At 37.0% G+C, this 14,332-nt stretch overlaps 1 protein-coding gene across 2 annotated transcripts; it reads left to right on the forward strand.

Moving 5' to 3' along the window:
- Window positions 1-4,428: 4,428 nt before the first annotated feature.
- On the forward strand, window positions 4,429-10,012 carry LOC104596407 (uncharacterized). 2 transcript variants are annotated; one of them, XM_010257554.3, is made up of 5 exons: window positions 4,429-4,802; window positions 5,357-5,522; window positions 5,718-6,174; window positions 8,156-8,230; window positions 9,148-10,012. In XM_010257554.3, exons 1-5 carry the CDS (start codon window positions 4,719-4,721, stop codon window positions 9,641-9,643), a joined length of 1,278 nt encoding a protein of 425 aa, XP_010255856.1. In that variant the 5' UTR covers window positions 4,429-4,718; the 3' UTR covers window positions 9,644-10,012. The 2 variants fall into 2 exon arrangements, with proteins under 2 accessions (XP_010255856.1, XP_088751415.1); XM_088895289.1 differs by lacking the exon at window positions 8,156-8,230.
- Window positions 10,013-14,332: the final 4,320 nt, after the last annotated feature.

Raw genomic sequence — 14,332 nt, forward strand, 5'->3', positions numbered from 1 at the left:
GCCTGGGATGGTTGGGTACCCAAGCTTGATCTGCTGCGAAATGGTCATGATAAGCTGAGTTGTCATCTCTTGATCAAGTCGTGTCTACGTGTCCCCTCTTTATTAGGTTGGACCAAATCACCCTTCATCATTTCCATTTCTAAATCGTTATTTTTAAAACCATGCTTCTAACCAGGAGAAAAGGAGGGGTTTGCTTCCCTAAGAATGAATAATCCTGAGTAAGTGAGTAGTCGGGAGTCCTGACCTCACGGAATGGACTTTCAGTAAAAAGTTGAAACTATAACCATCATCCTTTCCCTCTTTGAATCAGGTTATCCTCCACAGTTCTACTCGTAATCTACACCATGTCAAGCCCATATACGTGCACGTGAGCTCTTACACTACATCAGGCTGACGTGGTGAGTCATGATTGGACTAGTATCTTCTGGTTTCCGTGGGGGATTTCAACTGATTAATTTTTTGTAATGGATAGTCTCCTTCACAAAGACCAATATCCAATTGTTTGTTGCTACCTTTTTCAAACAATCGATCCTTTCTTTGGCGGGTGGTGAAGGAAATAGACTCAAAATTTGGGCTGCTGCTTCATTCTCTGATGAAAACCATGAGTCCAATCACCGATTGTGAAACGAATTAAAATACACACACCCCAACCAAAAAGTCTGCATAGCAAATTGCATCCCATCTGAATATTTATTTTTTTCACTGTCACCTAACCACTTATGCCATCAGATTGGTTTATTATTCCTTTGTTTTTGTTTTAGAAATTAGATGGATTTAAGGGCAGTGTTTGGCATCGTGCCGTTGTCTTAGAAAACGGTTCCATGTTGGTGCCATATCAGAAAAAACGTAAGAAAATGACCACACCTTGAACCTGAAATTTGGTAAGGCATGGTATGAGAAAACATTAAATCTGGCATTTTTTTGTTTTTGCAATCATTGCTGCCAACGGTACTATGCCATGACCCATAACACAAATATGGCATCATACGAAGCATTGGATGTGGAATTGTGGACCACTGACAAAAACAATTATAGAACACTAGTACCAAATAAAACCAGAGCCATTTTCTTAGAAAGAAATACAATCTATCCTCATCCAAACAACACAGTTTTCTCAAAAACGACTCTTAAGGCAAGGGCATTGATGCCAATCACCAGCTTATATTTGAAGGTGGGGTTGACACAACAATTGGGTGACCTAAGTGATGATGATGAAGATTCAAATCTTGAAAACAATATCTCTGTATGTATAGAAGTAAGGGAGAATGACTGATCAGCCCAAGGTTAGAATTTGTAGGTTCAAAATACTGTCGGGGTAGGTGGTAGCTTGAAATTGATGCCTATTTACGGGCGAGCATTGATGCATAAAATGTGAATTATGATCCTTTTGAATGTTTATTACTCTGCAGCGTAAATCAGAAATCTGCATTGGACAAATTCGTACTTCTTGGTAGAAGTAAGGGCTGCATAGTGCATACATCTGTCGCTCCAAGGTGATTGGCATATTTTATGAGAAAATGATTAATTGGACTCGTTTGCAAGGTGATGCCTTTCCAATTCTTATTTGTTTTTTTCTTTATTATTTTTTTAACTTAACCCCCCCTCCCCCCTCTCTCAATCAATCAATGGTCATACACCTGAGAGATTAAGGCCTTATTTGCTTCATGATCATAATTAAACCTATTTCAATTTTCTAATTATGTGCTGACTTTGGGTAAGAAATTATCGGAATTCTTGTCACTTGCTACAAAGTTCAGCAAAAATACATATAATAATATGAATTTGGCTAAAAACATCTAATTGTGATTTTTTTTTCAATATTTGGTTGAGTAATAGGCTTTTAGGTCTTGAGTATTTATTAATATGAATTTGAATCCTCTACAGTTGAACCCATATTTATCTTCATTTCTGGTCCACGGTAGGCCAACCGCCACACTATCCACCTCAATGTTTTGAACCATTTATGTTGATTTTAATTATGTGGTTTGTATCTAGATTAATAATGAGTTGGAAAGGGTAAATTTCTTAAACTGTATATGCGATACAATTATTTTCTTTTTTAAAATTAAAAAAAAAATCTGTATAAAAAAATATTAACTATATATGATAAATAGTATTTGGATTTAACTTTTATCACTTATAGAGAATTCAAGACAAGTATTAATTTTATATTGTGTAGATATTGTAAAAAAAATGGCGAAGTTCCAAGTTATTATTATTATAGGATGTGAAGTCTAATCGGGTCAAACCCAATATCCCAATTTATAACGGGGTATGTTCTATATTTATTCTATTCCGATTACTAATCGATTTTGGAACTGGTCCACCCTGTCCAGCAGGGGCAGACCCGACCCATTGACAGCTGTATGGGTCAAAACCAGAATGGCTTTGGCTCTTAATGGGTGGCAATGGGGTACCCACTAGACCTATTCATGGGCCGGGTGGCCTGACGGGCCAGCCTGGCCCGGCCCAGCCCGGATGGGCTTGAACAGGTATATGGGCCCACGGGCTTAACCTCGGGCCAAAAAGCCCGACCCGTAATAAATTCGAGCCGGGCTCGAGATTTGCCAAAATAGCCCGGCCCGACCTATAATTAAACCTAAAAATCCTAGTCGAATACCCCTCTTTTTTTCACCTCTTTCCCTTATTTTTTCAGCCGAACCCTTCTTCTCCACATCCTTCTTCCCTTCTTTATATTCTTTTCTTAATATAAATAAATTTTGAATTTATATTCTTTTTTTAATGTAAATAAATTCTAATTTATATTGATTATTGAATAGGAAAAAATTTTAATTTTTTTATTAGGTTGGGTCGGGCTCGGGCTCGGGCCTAACATATTTCCTTTAATGAAGAGTAAAAACCCGGCCTAGTCTGGCCCATAAACAGGTCTGATACCCACTATTTCATTGTACCCGATGGATATGGACTCATTTTGGTATATGGATCCGGGTTTGGAAGACAAAAATAAGATCGAATGGGTCCAACAATTAGGTACTTTCCGAGCATCCATTACATAAATGCATCTTAATTATCAGGTTTTGAATTAAGTTCACGTAGAGAAAATAGCAAAAGATGTAAGCAATCTCTTTTGATGTTAATTCAGAGACTTGATCAATTAAATCTGAAGTGTTTATAGGCAATTTAGGCGCGGGTCTAAAACCAACTGTGTCAACCCGGATCTGTAATTTATACTTTTCTTGAAGGGGTGATAGATTGGATCTGATGCAGATCCAGAAATTTAGAGTCCAGGGATTAGGTTTAGCCATTGAGTAGGGATCACCTGCCAACAAAAAATCTCAATCAACACCACGTGGAACAGCATCCGTGTCTGAACATCACATGCATGATGGGTCTGAATTGGGGTCACTTACCAATAAAATACGTTCCAACACTCTACCAACAAGATCTGGTATCCAAGGGTGCAATTTGGGTGGACCTATCCTAAAATTTTATACAGGCTGAATTTGGATTTTCGGTACTTGGATTGAGTACAGACCTAAGAAATTGATTTTTTTTTTTATTTTTTTTTTTATTTTTGAGCCAAGCCCGGGGCCTAATGCTTAGGTAGCCCAAACCTGATTCACTATACAAATTCATATATATATATATATATTGGGAATATTGAACTTGACCTTGGACTTAGTTCAGACTTAGACCTTAAACCCAGATGGGCCTGTCTGATGGGAGTTTGGATTTGATGGGTCCCAACGAACCACACATCAAAAAATCTCCATTATCAAGATGTTTTCCATGTATGGCGAGCTGGGATGGGCTCCCCACAGTGCATCCCCTCAGTGATTTGGGAATATCTCTCTATGACAAGCATGAGAAGTGTTTCCAATGCACGTAGATGGACTGTGAGTCATTTTTCATGGAGAGTCTAAAGAGTTTAAATCAACTCCCCACAAGATTATCTCCCACAATCTCATAATATATCCCTGCCGTGTATTAAGAATATCTCTCGATTATAATACCGAGAATAATGATGTTATCATCCGAAGATGTTCTCAATCCTCGGCAGATATGATCTGTGGAACGTTGTGAGGGGCCGTCATGTGGGGGGCTGATTCGGTCTCGAGCTCACTAGCCCATCTGAATTCATCTATACCTGATTAGCTGTAATGACTTGTTGAGATTAGATTCAGACTTGCGGTAGATCCCATATATACGATTTCGGATCTCCTACGCACAACAATTCTACCCTCGTTTACTCGCAATACACCACCGAGATTAGAAACGTCTCTCCGTTCCATAGATGATAGAACATAATAACATATAAGAGAACGAGATGTTATTCTGAGGCGATGTTACATGGGTGGGTAGGAAATCCGGACTCTAACACATTCCGGATCCGTTAGCCACACACTGTTCTCATATCTCTACCCACAGAAAAAAGTAATAAAAAGTGAAACAATCTCAGAGGGGTCCAAGAGGGGCGGTGGTTTTCTTGTCTGGCCCGATTCAGAATCTCTACTTGTATTCCCGAGGGGCGTGCAGACCACAGATTGATTCGTCCAGATACTTAACAAATCGAATCCACAAAACCAATTTGATTTTCGAGTGTTTCTTGCTGCAACCCAAACCTGTTGCCTTGAAGCTTGGAATAATTCTGGTTTTGGAGGATTGAGGATGGATAAATGATACTGCTTTCACCTTCTACGAAAAGAAGAGAGGTTTCGGTTCCGAAATTCATTTTCTGAACTGGGTTTCTCTCAGGCATGGCGGAGCTTTGTCTAAAGGCATATTTTACCTACTCTTCTGGACTGTTTCGCCAGGAACAGGGTTTGTACCGGGTGGTTAAGGTCACTATCTCTATCGAATCTGTGTTGATCAATTTTGTAGTTCATATATCTGTTTCTTGGATTATTGAGCTACTGGACTGTTGATGCTTGTAATTTATTTTCTGGTATATTCTGTGTTCTCCTTATTCAAGGCTGATGATCTTTTGTATTTTTTTACTTAGCAAAGTCTTATTATCACTGTAATTTTCTCTACATATTTTTAAATCAACTCTGTTATTACGATTCATGTTATTTGACAAAAGATAACAAAAAAGGATTCTTAGCTTCAGATTTTTTTAACTGTTTTTTTTTTTTTTTTTGCTTTTGAGCTATATATGTTTTTCATATTTCACTTTCTAGTTTTGTGAATCAAAACCCCCACTCTCTCTCTCTCTCTCATATCTGGGTTATGGTTTTCAAGCGTTTTTGATTTGGTTATTCAGTTGTACGTTTCTGTTTGCTCTACTGGGTGGTGTTTATGAACTGAATGGTCTGTAAACCTCTCAAAATATTCTCTTATCCTTACCCCCTCCATTTGCTAGTTATAGGCTTTAGTTGATGTTTGGATGATGCAGGAGTTCCAGCCTTTTGTACAAAGTTCTGGAGCAAGACAATTATACCTACACACAAAGCCAATTCAGATTGAGGACCCGTGGAAACCAACAAGCTGGTTTTTGCACCCTAACCAGTCTGCCAAGCTTGATTCAAGCATCAGGAGGCCTGTGCTTGTTGACTTGCAAGGTTCATATTTAATTATTCATTGTTAAGCGTTGGAAAAATGCTAGCCTTACATAGAACTTATAAATTAATATTTTAAAAAATCTGCTTGTGTATTGGGCTTGTTTCAGGTTGTGTTATCATTTTACAGATGAAAAATTATTGCATTATCATTAGAAATGATCTGGTAATCATATTTAACCCTCTTTTTGTCAGCAGATGTTCACCCTGACACGGTACTCTTCAGCTTTGGGATCGCTGAACAATGCACAAGGCATGAAAAGATATTGCAGTTCCTCAAAATGGGATCTAGTGAAGTGTTAAGAGATGGACTATGTCTTTCCCTATTGTCTGACTTGATTGGGCTTCAAATGGCAATTAACTTCTGCCCAAACCGACTGGTTTCCTTAGATGATTTTTGTCCATATAAGATTGGGGTTGACATTGTTCAGCCTTGTTTTGTCCAACCAAATGAGGAATTCCAGAAGCCTATCTTGGATCTTGTAGGGAATTTGGCGCATACTTCAAAAATTATGGATCATCCTAAAGGCAGAATCATGTTAGCAGGCAATGGGGCTGAAATGAAGGATTTACTTTCAACTGTTGTAGAGTTTTACATGTCAAAGAGCTCAACTAAGTATAGGAAACAATCAAATCTGGTGCCACACTTTCCTAGGTATGGACCTATGGATACAATTTAAAATCACCAGTTTTTAGAGGGTCAAATTTCTTGGCTATTATGTGCATGCAGAGACTTACAAAGTTACAATCTCGGACTATTGAAAATTGCAACTACTTCATCATGTTTATAATCTATTTTGAAAATTATGATGGATATTATATTCACTGAAACCATTATTGTTGACCCATCAACTCTTTATTCTGTCTTCTAAATCAGTTTGTCCCCTCCTGCCTGCATTGGATGGGGCTACCTGGCCCCAGAGGAGATTGATTGGATATCTTTTTCTGCCTAATCCATGGATTTTTCATCTTCAATTTGGTTTTATCTTTTTATCCTACCCTTTAGTTGGTTTTTTGGTTCATTTTCTTGGCTGTACTCAATGAAACTAGGTTTATTATTTTGGTTGTTCTTGACCAATGAATGCTGGGCCAGGGGGGGGGGGGGGGGGGGGGGGGGCGGTGGGTACATTTTATTTTAATGGATATGCGTATTCTCTTACTCAGTTACTATTTTCCAGTAATCATGCTTGAAACTTCTTTTTTAGAAGGGCCATTACCCAATGTTAGTCCCTTGTATCTGAGATCTTGGGAGGGGCAGATTGGATATGGATCTAGCCTTCGGCATTTTTTGCATGAAGTGCCCATGCTCAGATTCAAACCCACACTCTCGTCTGTCAGCCAAAGATTTTACCAGAAAGTACATAAATGGTTCTTGCCTTTATTTTCTAGTATCATTTTTCTTTAATGTGCAATGAAATAGTTGTCTTCTTACTTATTCTTCATCCTATAGACATGGTGGTGCCCATGAATCAAGACACTAAGGCTCAGTTTGGAAGGAGTACAAATACAAATATGTACAGTACAAATCCATACAAAATAATATAAAATACATAGTTTTGCACTCTACAAATTTGTATTTGTACTCCTTCCAAACTGAGCCTAAAAGAAAAGGTTGGGGCCTTCAAAAAAGAAAAAAAGAAAAAGTTGGGAATGTCTTTTCATTGGTCTGACCTTGTTTTTAGGGCAAAGTAAACCAATAAGTGCACAAACTCATGGTTTAGAAGCATTTTCTTATTTTTAAATTTCTTTTTCCTTTCTTGATGACTGTATCTTTCCTTCTTGGAGATGCATTGACCGTGTTAAATAATATGTGTATCTAGTGTGAAAGCCACTGAGAGGATTACTGTTTTGAACAATCAATCAACTTACCATGAAAAGAAGTATAATGACACATCCCTCTTTCTGTGGAGTGTCATATAAGCAGTCCTCCCTTCCCCATCTTTCTTATGGGGAAAAAAATGTTCAATAGTTGTAAATTTGTGATTTCTCAAATTTCTGTAGTATATCTGACACAATTTGCAGCTCCTTTATGGAGTAGCTCCTGTAATCCTGGTCTGTGTGCTAACCTTCATGCACTCCTATAGCCAACTACTGCCATTGTCAATGCTATCACCCATGCTTCTGCCTGAGGAGTGCTCCTGTTAGGATGAGAAAGTGAGCGTATGCTTTTGCTTTAAATATGGCAGACATTCCAATGTTGGGTTGGTGTTCAGGTAAACCACTCAATTGGTCTTGTTTCAGAGAATTTCTAGGTCAAGAAATGGATGCTCTTTAGCGATATAGATATTTCTAGACCACTTGCCCTGTTTTTCTGAGTCTCTGATTGTGTCATTGAGTTCCATGGATCTAACAGTGAGAGTCATCAAATTTTCAACCTCAGATTGCGAGAAAAAATGATCTAAATAGAAGAAAAAAGGTTTTAGAACTGTATGTCCATTGAAATCATATCGTTAGAAGTCCCTTTTTTATTGGTTGAAGGCTTGAAGCCTGTGTTATCAGTTATGTGGATATTCCCAGATTTTCTGAAGCATTTTACTAATAACTTTTCTAGTTAGTTTTATTTTGTGATAAGCATTATTTTATGTATATGCCATAAGTTTTCATACTGCCTCACTTCCCTGTCATTCTATTGTCAGACTGGAAAGAAGTGAATATACTTTCCATGGGTCTTCAATGAAGCTTGAAAATGTGACTGTTGTACCCCTAAAGAGGTATGCTTCACTTGAGACATGTACCATTTGCATTTTATTTCTTGTTGCATTCATCTGAAATTGAGAATATAATTATGGATTTTAATTATGAAATGGCCTATATGTTCTTTACTTGTGGTAATTACAATAATAGTCAGTTGCTATTAATGGTGTTGAAAACAGCATTGATGTTAGGTTTCCTAATTTCTAGATTTTTCTCAGAAATCTCCTTCACATCTAATTGAATCTTAGAACTGGATTTGATAGCAGGCAGTTCCATGGGATATGTGCCAATATCTAATCTTGAAACGTGAAAGAAGTTCTGTGCTTCTAATTATAGCATATTATTACTTTATTATGACAAAGGAAGGATTGGATAAATATGGGATCCAAGGAGGGTACTTTCTGAGGAAGTTAACTTTAATTTCTTTTCCTTTTCTGGGAGGGAGAAAGCTAGCTTTCCCTTTTAAATGAAGTTTTTATAATTAGCTTTTTACTGGGTTCACTTCACAAAATTTTAAGCACTCATAACTTTGTAATTCTTCTCTGCGGTCTATATACACATTTCATTGATCTACTTTGCCGTCTAGAGTTTGAATGTGGCTCAGCAATTCATTAATTTAGCCTGTTCAATCAGTTGGCCTCTTGACTTTGGAAGAGCCAAAAATGAGGATTCCTGTAGTTACAGTAGATTGCTTGGTTTTGAACTGTTATCCTTGATTTGTCTCAACTTTTGGGTTATGTCCACCTGAAATTGTTGTGTTGAATGACTCACAAGTTGTCATATGTGTAGTTATTGATTGATTAGTTGATTTAATTTGAAAATTTCCACAACTTATTATTTTTTTGTACTTGAATTAGGTTTTGGTCGTTATTGAGATCATCTCTAGTTTTTGTTCTATTTCCTTGTTATTTCTGACTCTCTTAATTGGTCCCAGTCCTGAGAAAATCAAACGGAAGCTGTCACCAAAGAAAAAACAAGGTAGAAAGATCGGGAGAGAAAGGGATCTCTACAGGAGAAACAATTTCTATGCATGTGAGAGCCTTCTATCCCTTATCCTAAACAAAAGGGGGAAGATGATAATCCAGTCACTGAAGAAATCTGGCCCTGAATTACCTCAACTTCTGAACCAATTTTCTGCTGGAATTGCTGGGACTGGTCTTGCTGTTCTCTTGTCTGTTTTCTGTAAGGTTGTTGGAGGAAGAGTTCCCTTCTGTGCATCCAAGCTCTTGAACACTGGGCTTGGTTTTGGATTGGTTTGGCTTTCTTGGGGAGTGAACACACTGAGAGACACTATCATCTGTATCAGTAAAAATTCAAACAAGTTGGGGTTGAAGGAGGAGGAGATGATTAAGAGAATGGACAGGAATATGAATGAAATTTTCTTCAGGGCTGCAACTTTAATGGCTATGGCAGTGCTAAGGCTTGCATGAACAATGATGGTAAGAGAATAATTTGAAGGAAGATGAGATGCATTCATTATTTTTCCCCTTTCCTAACCTGAAGCGGGTTGGAAAGTTTAATCATTAATTAGTTGTGGTATATCTGACCAAGCTTAGTTTTTGTGGTAGCCTATTTTCGTTTTTATTGTTTTGAGCAGGCTGCTAATTGTTGAAGCTTCTGTAAATAACAGTTGAGCTAATTGTTTTGCTTAGGACCTAGTGTTTTTTTTTTTAAAGGATTTTTTTTTTTTTCTTGGCAAAAGAAGTAACCACTATAAACATCATGGGCACATTAACCCTAGTGTTTGTACTTGTACATTGTTTACCCGGCTCGTTAACAAAGTGGATGGTCGTCATAAATGGTGAGTCCCCTTTTATTTTTGTCCTTTTGTGATTATTCTCTTACCACCGATATGAAAGGGTCCATCTGTAGTGATCATACGTTTACCACAACTGCAACTTGGGTTGGATCAACCAGAACCTGGCCTGAAAATCCCAATAAAGGTAAAATGTTTTAGTGGTATTAGGATCAATTTAAGTATTCTTTTAACTTATATCATAACACTGCATTTCAAGCCAGACAAGACCCGACTAACCAGAACTACAGGTTGGGCTGGTTTGCTGTACGTCCAACTATTCTGCCCAAGCTGCACCCGCCTAGCTAAGACACGTCTGTTTTGATGTTCAAAATTCCAGTTCTTTAATTAAAAAATGCTTTCTAACAGAAGGAATCAATTTAGCCATGTGGCAAATCCACCCAATGTACAATTGGTGGAGAGAAAAAAATGTAGGAGCCTTTTAGGTTGTCTGTCATTCTTGATGTACGATTCTTGGATTATGTAAATCTCTCCTTTAAAATTATCTAGTTCACTCCTGCCTAGGGACGGTGATTTTCCCCCATTTCGCTGATCCCTGCAGGGATCCGTCCCATTTGAGGCAGGGATGGGACGGGGACGGGGACGGGGACGGGGACGGGGACGGGGAGTACTTTCCACCCCTCACTGGGATCCCTGCTTAGTAATATTTGAAATGAAATAGAAATAAAAAATTAGAATGAAATAGAAATAAAAAAATAAAATTAAGTTGACAAAAAATAGTGATGGGGAATGGGGACCGCTGGGGACGGAGATGGGGAAAATCAACGGGGGCAGGGACGGGGATGAGGAGTAGCTTTCCATCTCCACCACACCCCGTTGCTCTTCCTTCTCTTGCCCTTTATGGGCCTGGTTTGTTTCAGTGCAATTTTACTTGTACTGATGAAAAAGCATGGGAGTGGAAATTAGTAATGTGCAAATTCTGGCTTATTTTTGTTTTGATTTTTACTGCATTTTATTTTTCTTTTTGTGGTGCAGAAGAAATAAAATAAAAACTCACGCAATGCAAAGTTGAACACTCCCATGCATTTGTACAAGTAAAATTGCATTGCAAACAAGTGGAGCCTTAGGTTTAGTTTGAAAAGAGTATAAATATATACAAAATAACACAAAATATAAGTTTTTGAACTCTACAAATTTGTATTTGTACTCCTTCCAAACTGATTCTTATATTTTGTATTATTTTGGAAGGAGTACAAATACAAATTTGTAGAGCGCAAAACCTTATATTTTGTATGTATTTACACTGTACATATTTGTATTCGTACCCTTACTAAACTGAGCCTTATACTTTGGAAGGAGTACAAATACAAATTTATAGAGCACAAAACCATATATTTTGTATATATTTGCATTGTACATATTTATATTCATACTCTTACCAAACTGAGTCTTAGTTATTGACTCTGAAAGCAATAGATTCAAATCCAACTTTAGGAATTCCCATTCCAAAAGTCATCCTGGTTGTACTGATCAGCATTTTGTAGATACATTAACTTATGACTTGATGGGATATGAACCCTATCATTGACTTAAGGATTGAATAAACTAATAAAACACGTATGGGGTGTTTGACAACATGATTGGTTTGTTTTTGAAAATAAAAACAATTGCTACATCAGCAAAAACAATATAATTTTAATAGTATTGCAGTTGTTTTTATTTCCAAAAAGCAAAACCAACCATGCTGCCAAACACCCCCTTAATTTTTTTTCTTTTTAATTTATCTTTTTGCTGAATATGTTAGTCATGAAACTGAATACATGCATCTGGATCGTCTCCACAGAAGTATATGATGAGTTATAATGAGAAATGCACACTTGTCTAAACCATGGGCTATATTGTTGGATGAACAAGGTACATTTGAGCTCGATCTTCTACGCACAGGCTATTCACAAGACACTACAACCACCCATTAATTCGAAACATTTTGCATATATCATCATTTATGATCTGTCACTGTAGGGTATTGTGCATAGCATACCTAAACCCAGTACATATGAGACCAAGCACACATGCTAAGATGATCACTGCCTCATAAAAATGAAGGTGTGGGAATAAACTTGCATAAGTACAAGTTTTTCCGTGATAAGGTGAGTAGAGTTGAAGCAAGGATTAAAATATTGATATAGTCATGCATTTAGATATGGATATATCAATAAAAAACATTTTTAAACATTTAAAATTTTACTTGGTTGAAACCTTTTAATTATTGTAAAATTAAAAAAAAAAATAAAAAGAATAAGAGTCAATACACACCGATGCCCAACTTTAGATATCAAGTATCAATATTTTAATCATTGACTTTTGTGAATCCTCCTGTCCTCACCCTTTAATCTCTTAGTATCTATAATTTCTAATTGTTAAATTGGTAAATTTTTTGAACTATCCTTATGGTTTAGTCAATTGACTAAGTATATTCTTACTGTTTGATTATTGTCTAATGTTATCCCTATTGTTTTTGATAATTGATGAACTCTACCCTTATTAATAGCATCTGTTAATATTCCTTCAAAACTGGTACACACTTTGATATATAATTTTTTTAAAATCCAATTCTACCCTTCATCCCTCCTCCTCTTCTTCTTCTTCCTTTTAGTAGCAGCAAATCGAGCTGATTCGGCTTTAACCAGTGGCGGCAATATCCCCCCCCCCTTTTCTCTCTCTCTCTCTCTCTCTCTCTCTCTCTCTCTCTCTTATATTGATCAAAATCGTTGCCCTTGCTGCAACTTCCAGCAGAGTCGGTGATCTTCTTCCTCCACCCCTTCCCCTCTTCGTTTTCCCTCTCCACCTCCCTTGTATACAATCCCATCTTGAGATCTGAATATCTTTCATATCTCATATCCAGGTTCCTTGATTTGATCGTGCTCTTGAATCAATCCCATATCGGAGTGAACCAACAACCTTTTGTAGGTTGAAATCCATTGGGGTCCATCGCAACAATTGAACGGGCGGTAGATGTGGGCGAAGAATCACCAACTTACGTCGTAGCTACGAAAACCAGCTTTCCCAAAAGACTGAGAAAACTCAAAACTTGCTTGAAACAGGATTTTTCACTACTGACGCCTGATAGAACCCAACTAAACAACAAAGCCAACAAAAAAGCCTCTGGGAGTTCTTTTGCATATCTTGAATCGAGTTGCATCTCCTTTTCTGTAACTATGACTTTGTTCAAGCTCTCATTTCTTCACATCTTAAAAAGATAAACCCTCTAACCAATTAATAGGTCAAGAAATTGGAATTTAAGAAGGATGACCTATTGCTTTTGCATATCATATGAGTTAGCAATCCTCTCATCACTGACCCAGATTTCTTCAACTGATTGCAGAGGCTTATCTGGACCTGGGCGCGGAAGACTAGACTGAGGAAGACAAAGAAGTGGAGATCCCAATTTAACTTAAGGGCAAAAGGGGCATTTTGGTCCTTTAGTCAATGTTTTAACAATAAAGGTAATTTTCCAAAACAGTAGGAATAAAGTTAGACAATAGTCAAATAGTAGGGATGTACTTGGTCAATGATTCAATTAACTAAAACCATAAGAGTAGTTTAAGAAATTTATCCTTGGTTGCATGACAGTTGAAAATCACTACTTACTCTCTCTCTTGCTTCAATCACTCAAATTCTGCGAATCAAGTTTGGGCTTTTCATTGGATCAACTCAAATCTATAATATCTATAAAAGTGACAATAGGGGGTCTTGGCTTCTAGAATTTTGGTTGGACAAAGCTTACCCTTTTATTTGATAGTTTTTAAAGTGTAAATAAGAATAAAATAGGTATTTTATAACCTTAAACACTGGAATTAAATAATTACAATTATTCAACATGTATTAAATGGCAATTGAATTAATTGAACAGAAATTACGTTAAAACATTTTAAAAGTGATAAGGACAAAGACATATATTGTATAAATAAACCTTTTTTAATAATTTAAATTAATGATTGTAATTGCCCAAATTATAAATTGGTAACTGAAAATGTCCTAAGTTACTTAATACTCAGCTCTTCCCCATTAATCTAGGAAATAGGAACATGAAAAGGTTGGCTAGAAGTGGAAGAAAGCCCTCGTCCGTTGATTCAAATGATGGACTGGTCTACATATGTCTTGAATTAACCCTCTGTCCGTCCTTCCCTCATTTTAATTTGTTGATTTCAACCACTAATACCCATTCAACGGTCTATATTTTAATCAATGTAGACAGTGAACCTTGAGGTGCTCATGAATCTGGCTACATGTGATTATGATGCCGGCCGATTTTACACTTTTTTTAAGAAAACACCCAAGGGTAAAAATGGCATTTCAAGTT

The sequence above is a fragment of the Nelumbo nucifera genome, chromosome 1 (assembly GCF_055504915.1).
Source record: "Nelumbo nucifera cultivar China Antique chromosome 1, China Antique-T2T, whole genome shotgun sequence".
Lineage (NCBI taxonomy): Eukaryota > Viridiplantae > Streptophyta > Magnoliopsida > Proteales > Nelumbonaceae > Nelumbo > Nelumbo nucifera.

What these genes read in the sequence shown, in the direction of transcription:
- LOC104596407 (XM_010257554.3), top strand. Translation starts at nt 4,719, where the DNA reads ATGGCGGAGCTTTGTCTAAAGGCATATTTTACCTACTCTTCTGGACTG. An exon ending in GTTTGTACCGGGTGGTTAAG is followed by an intron (nt 4,803 to 5,356) that starts GTCACTATCTCT and finishes TGGATGATGCAG; the next exon opens with GAGTTCCAGCCTTTTGTACA. An exon ending in CTGGTGCCACACTTTCCTAG is followed by an intron (nt 6,175 to 8,155) that starts GTATGGACCTAT and finishes TTCTATTGTCAG; the next exon opens with ACTGGAAAGAAGTGAATATA.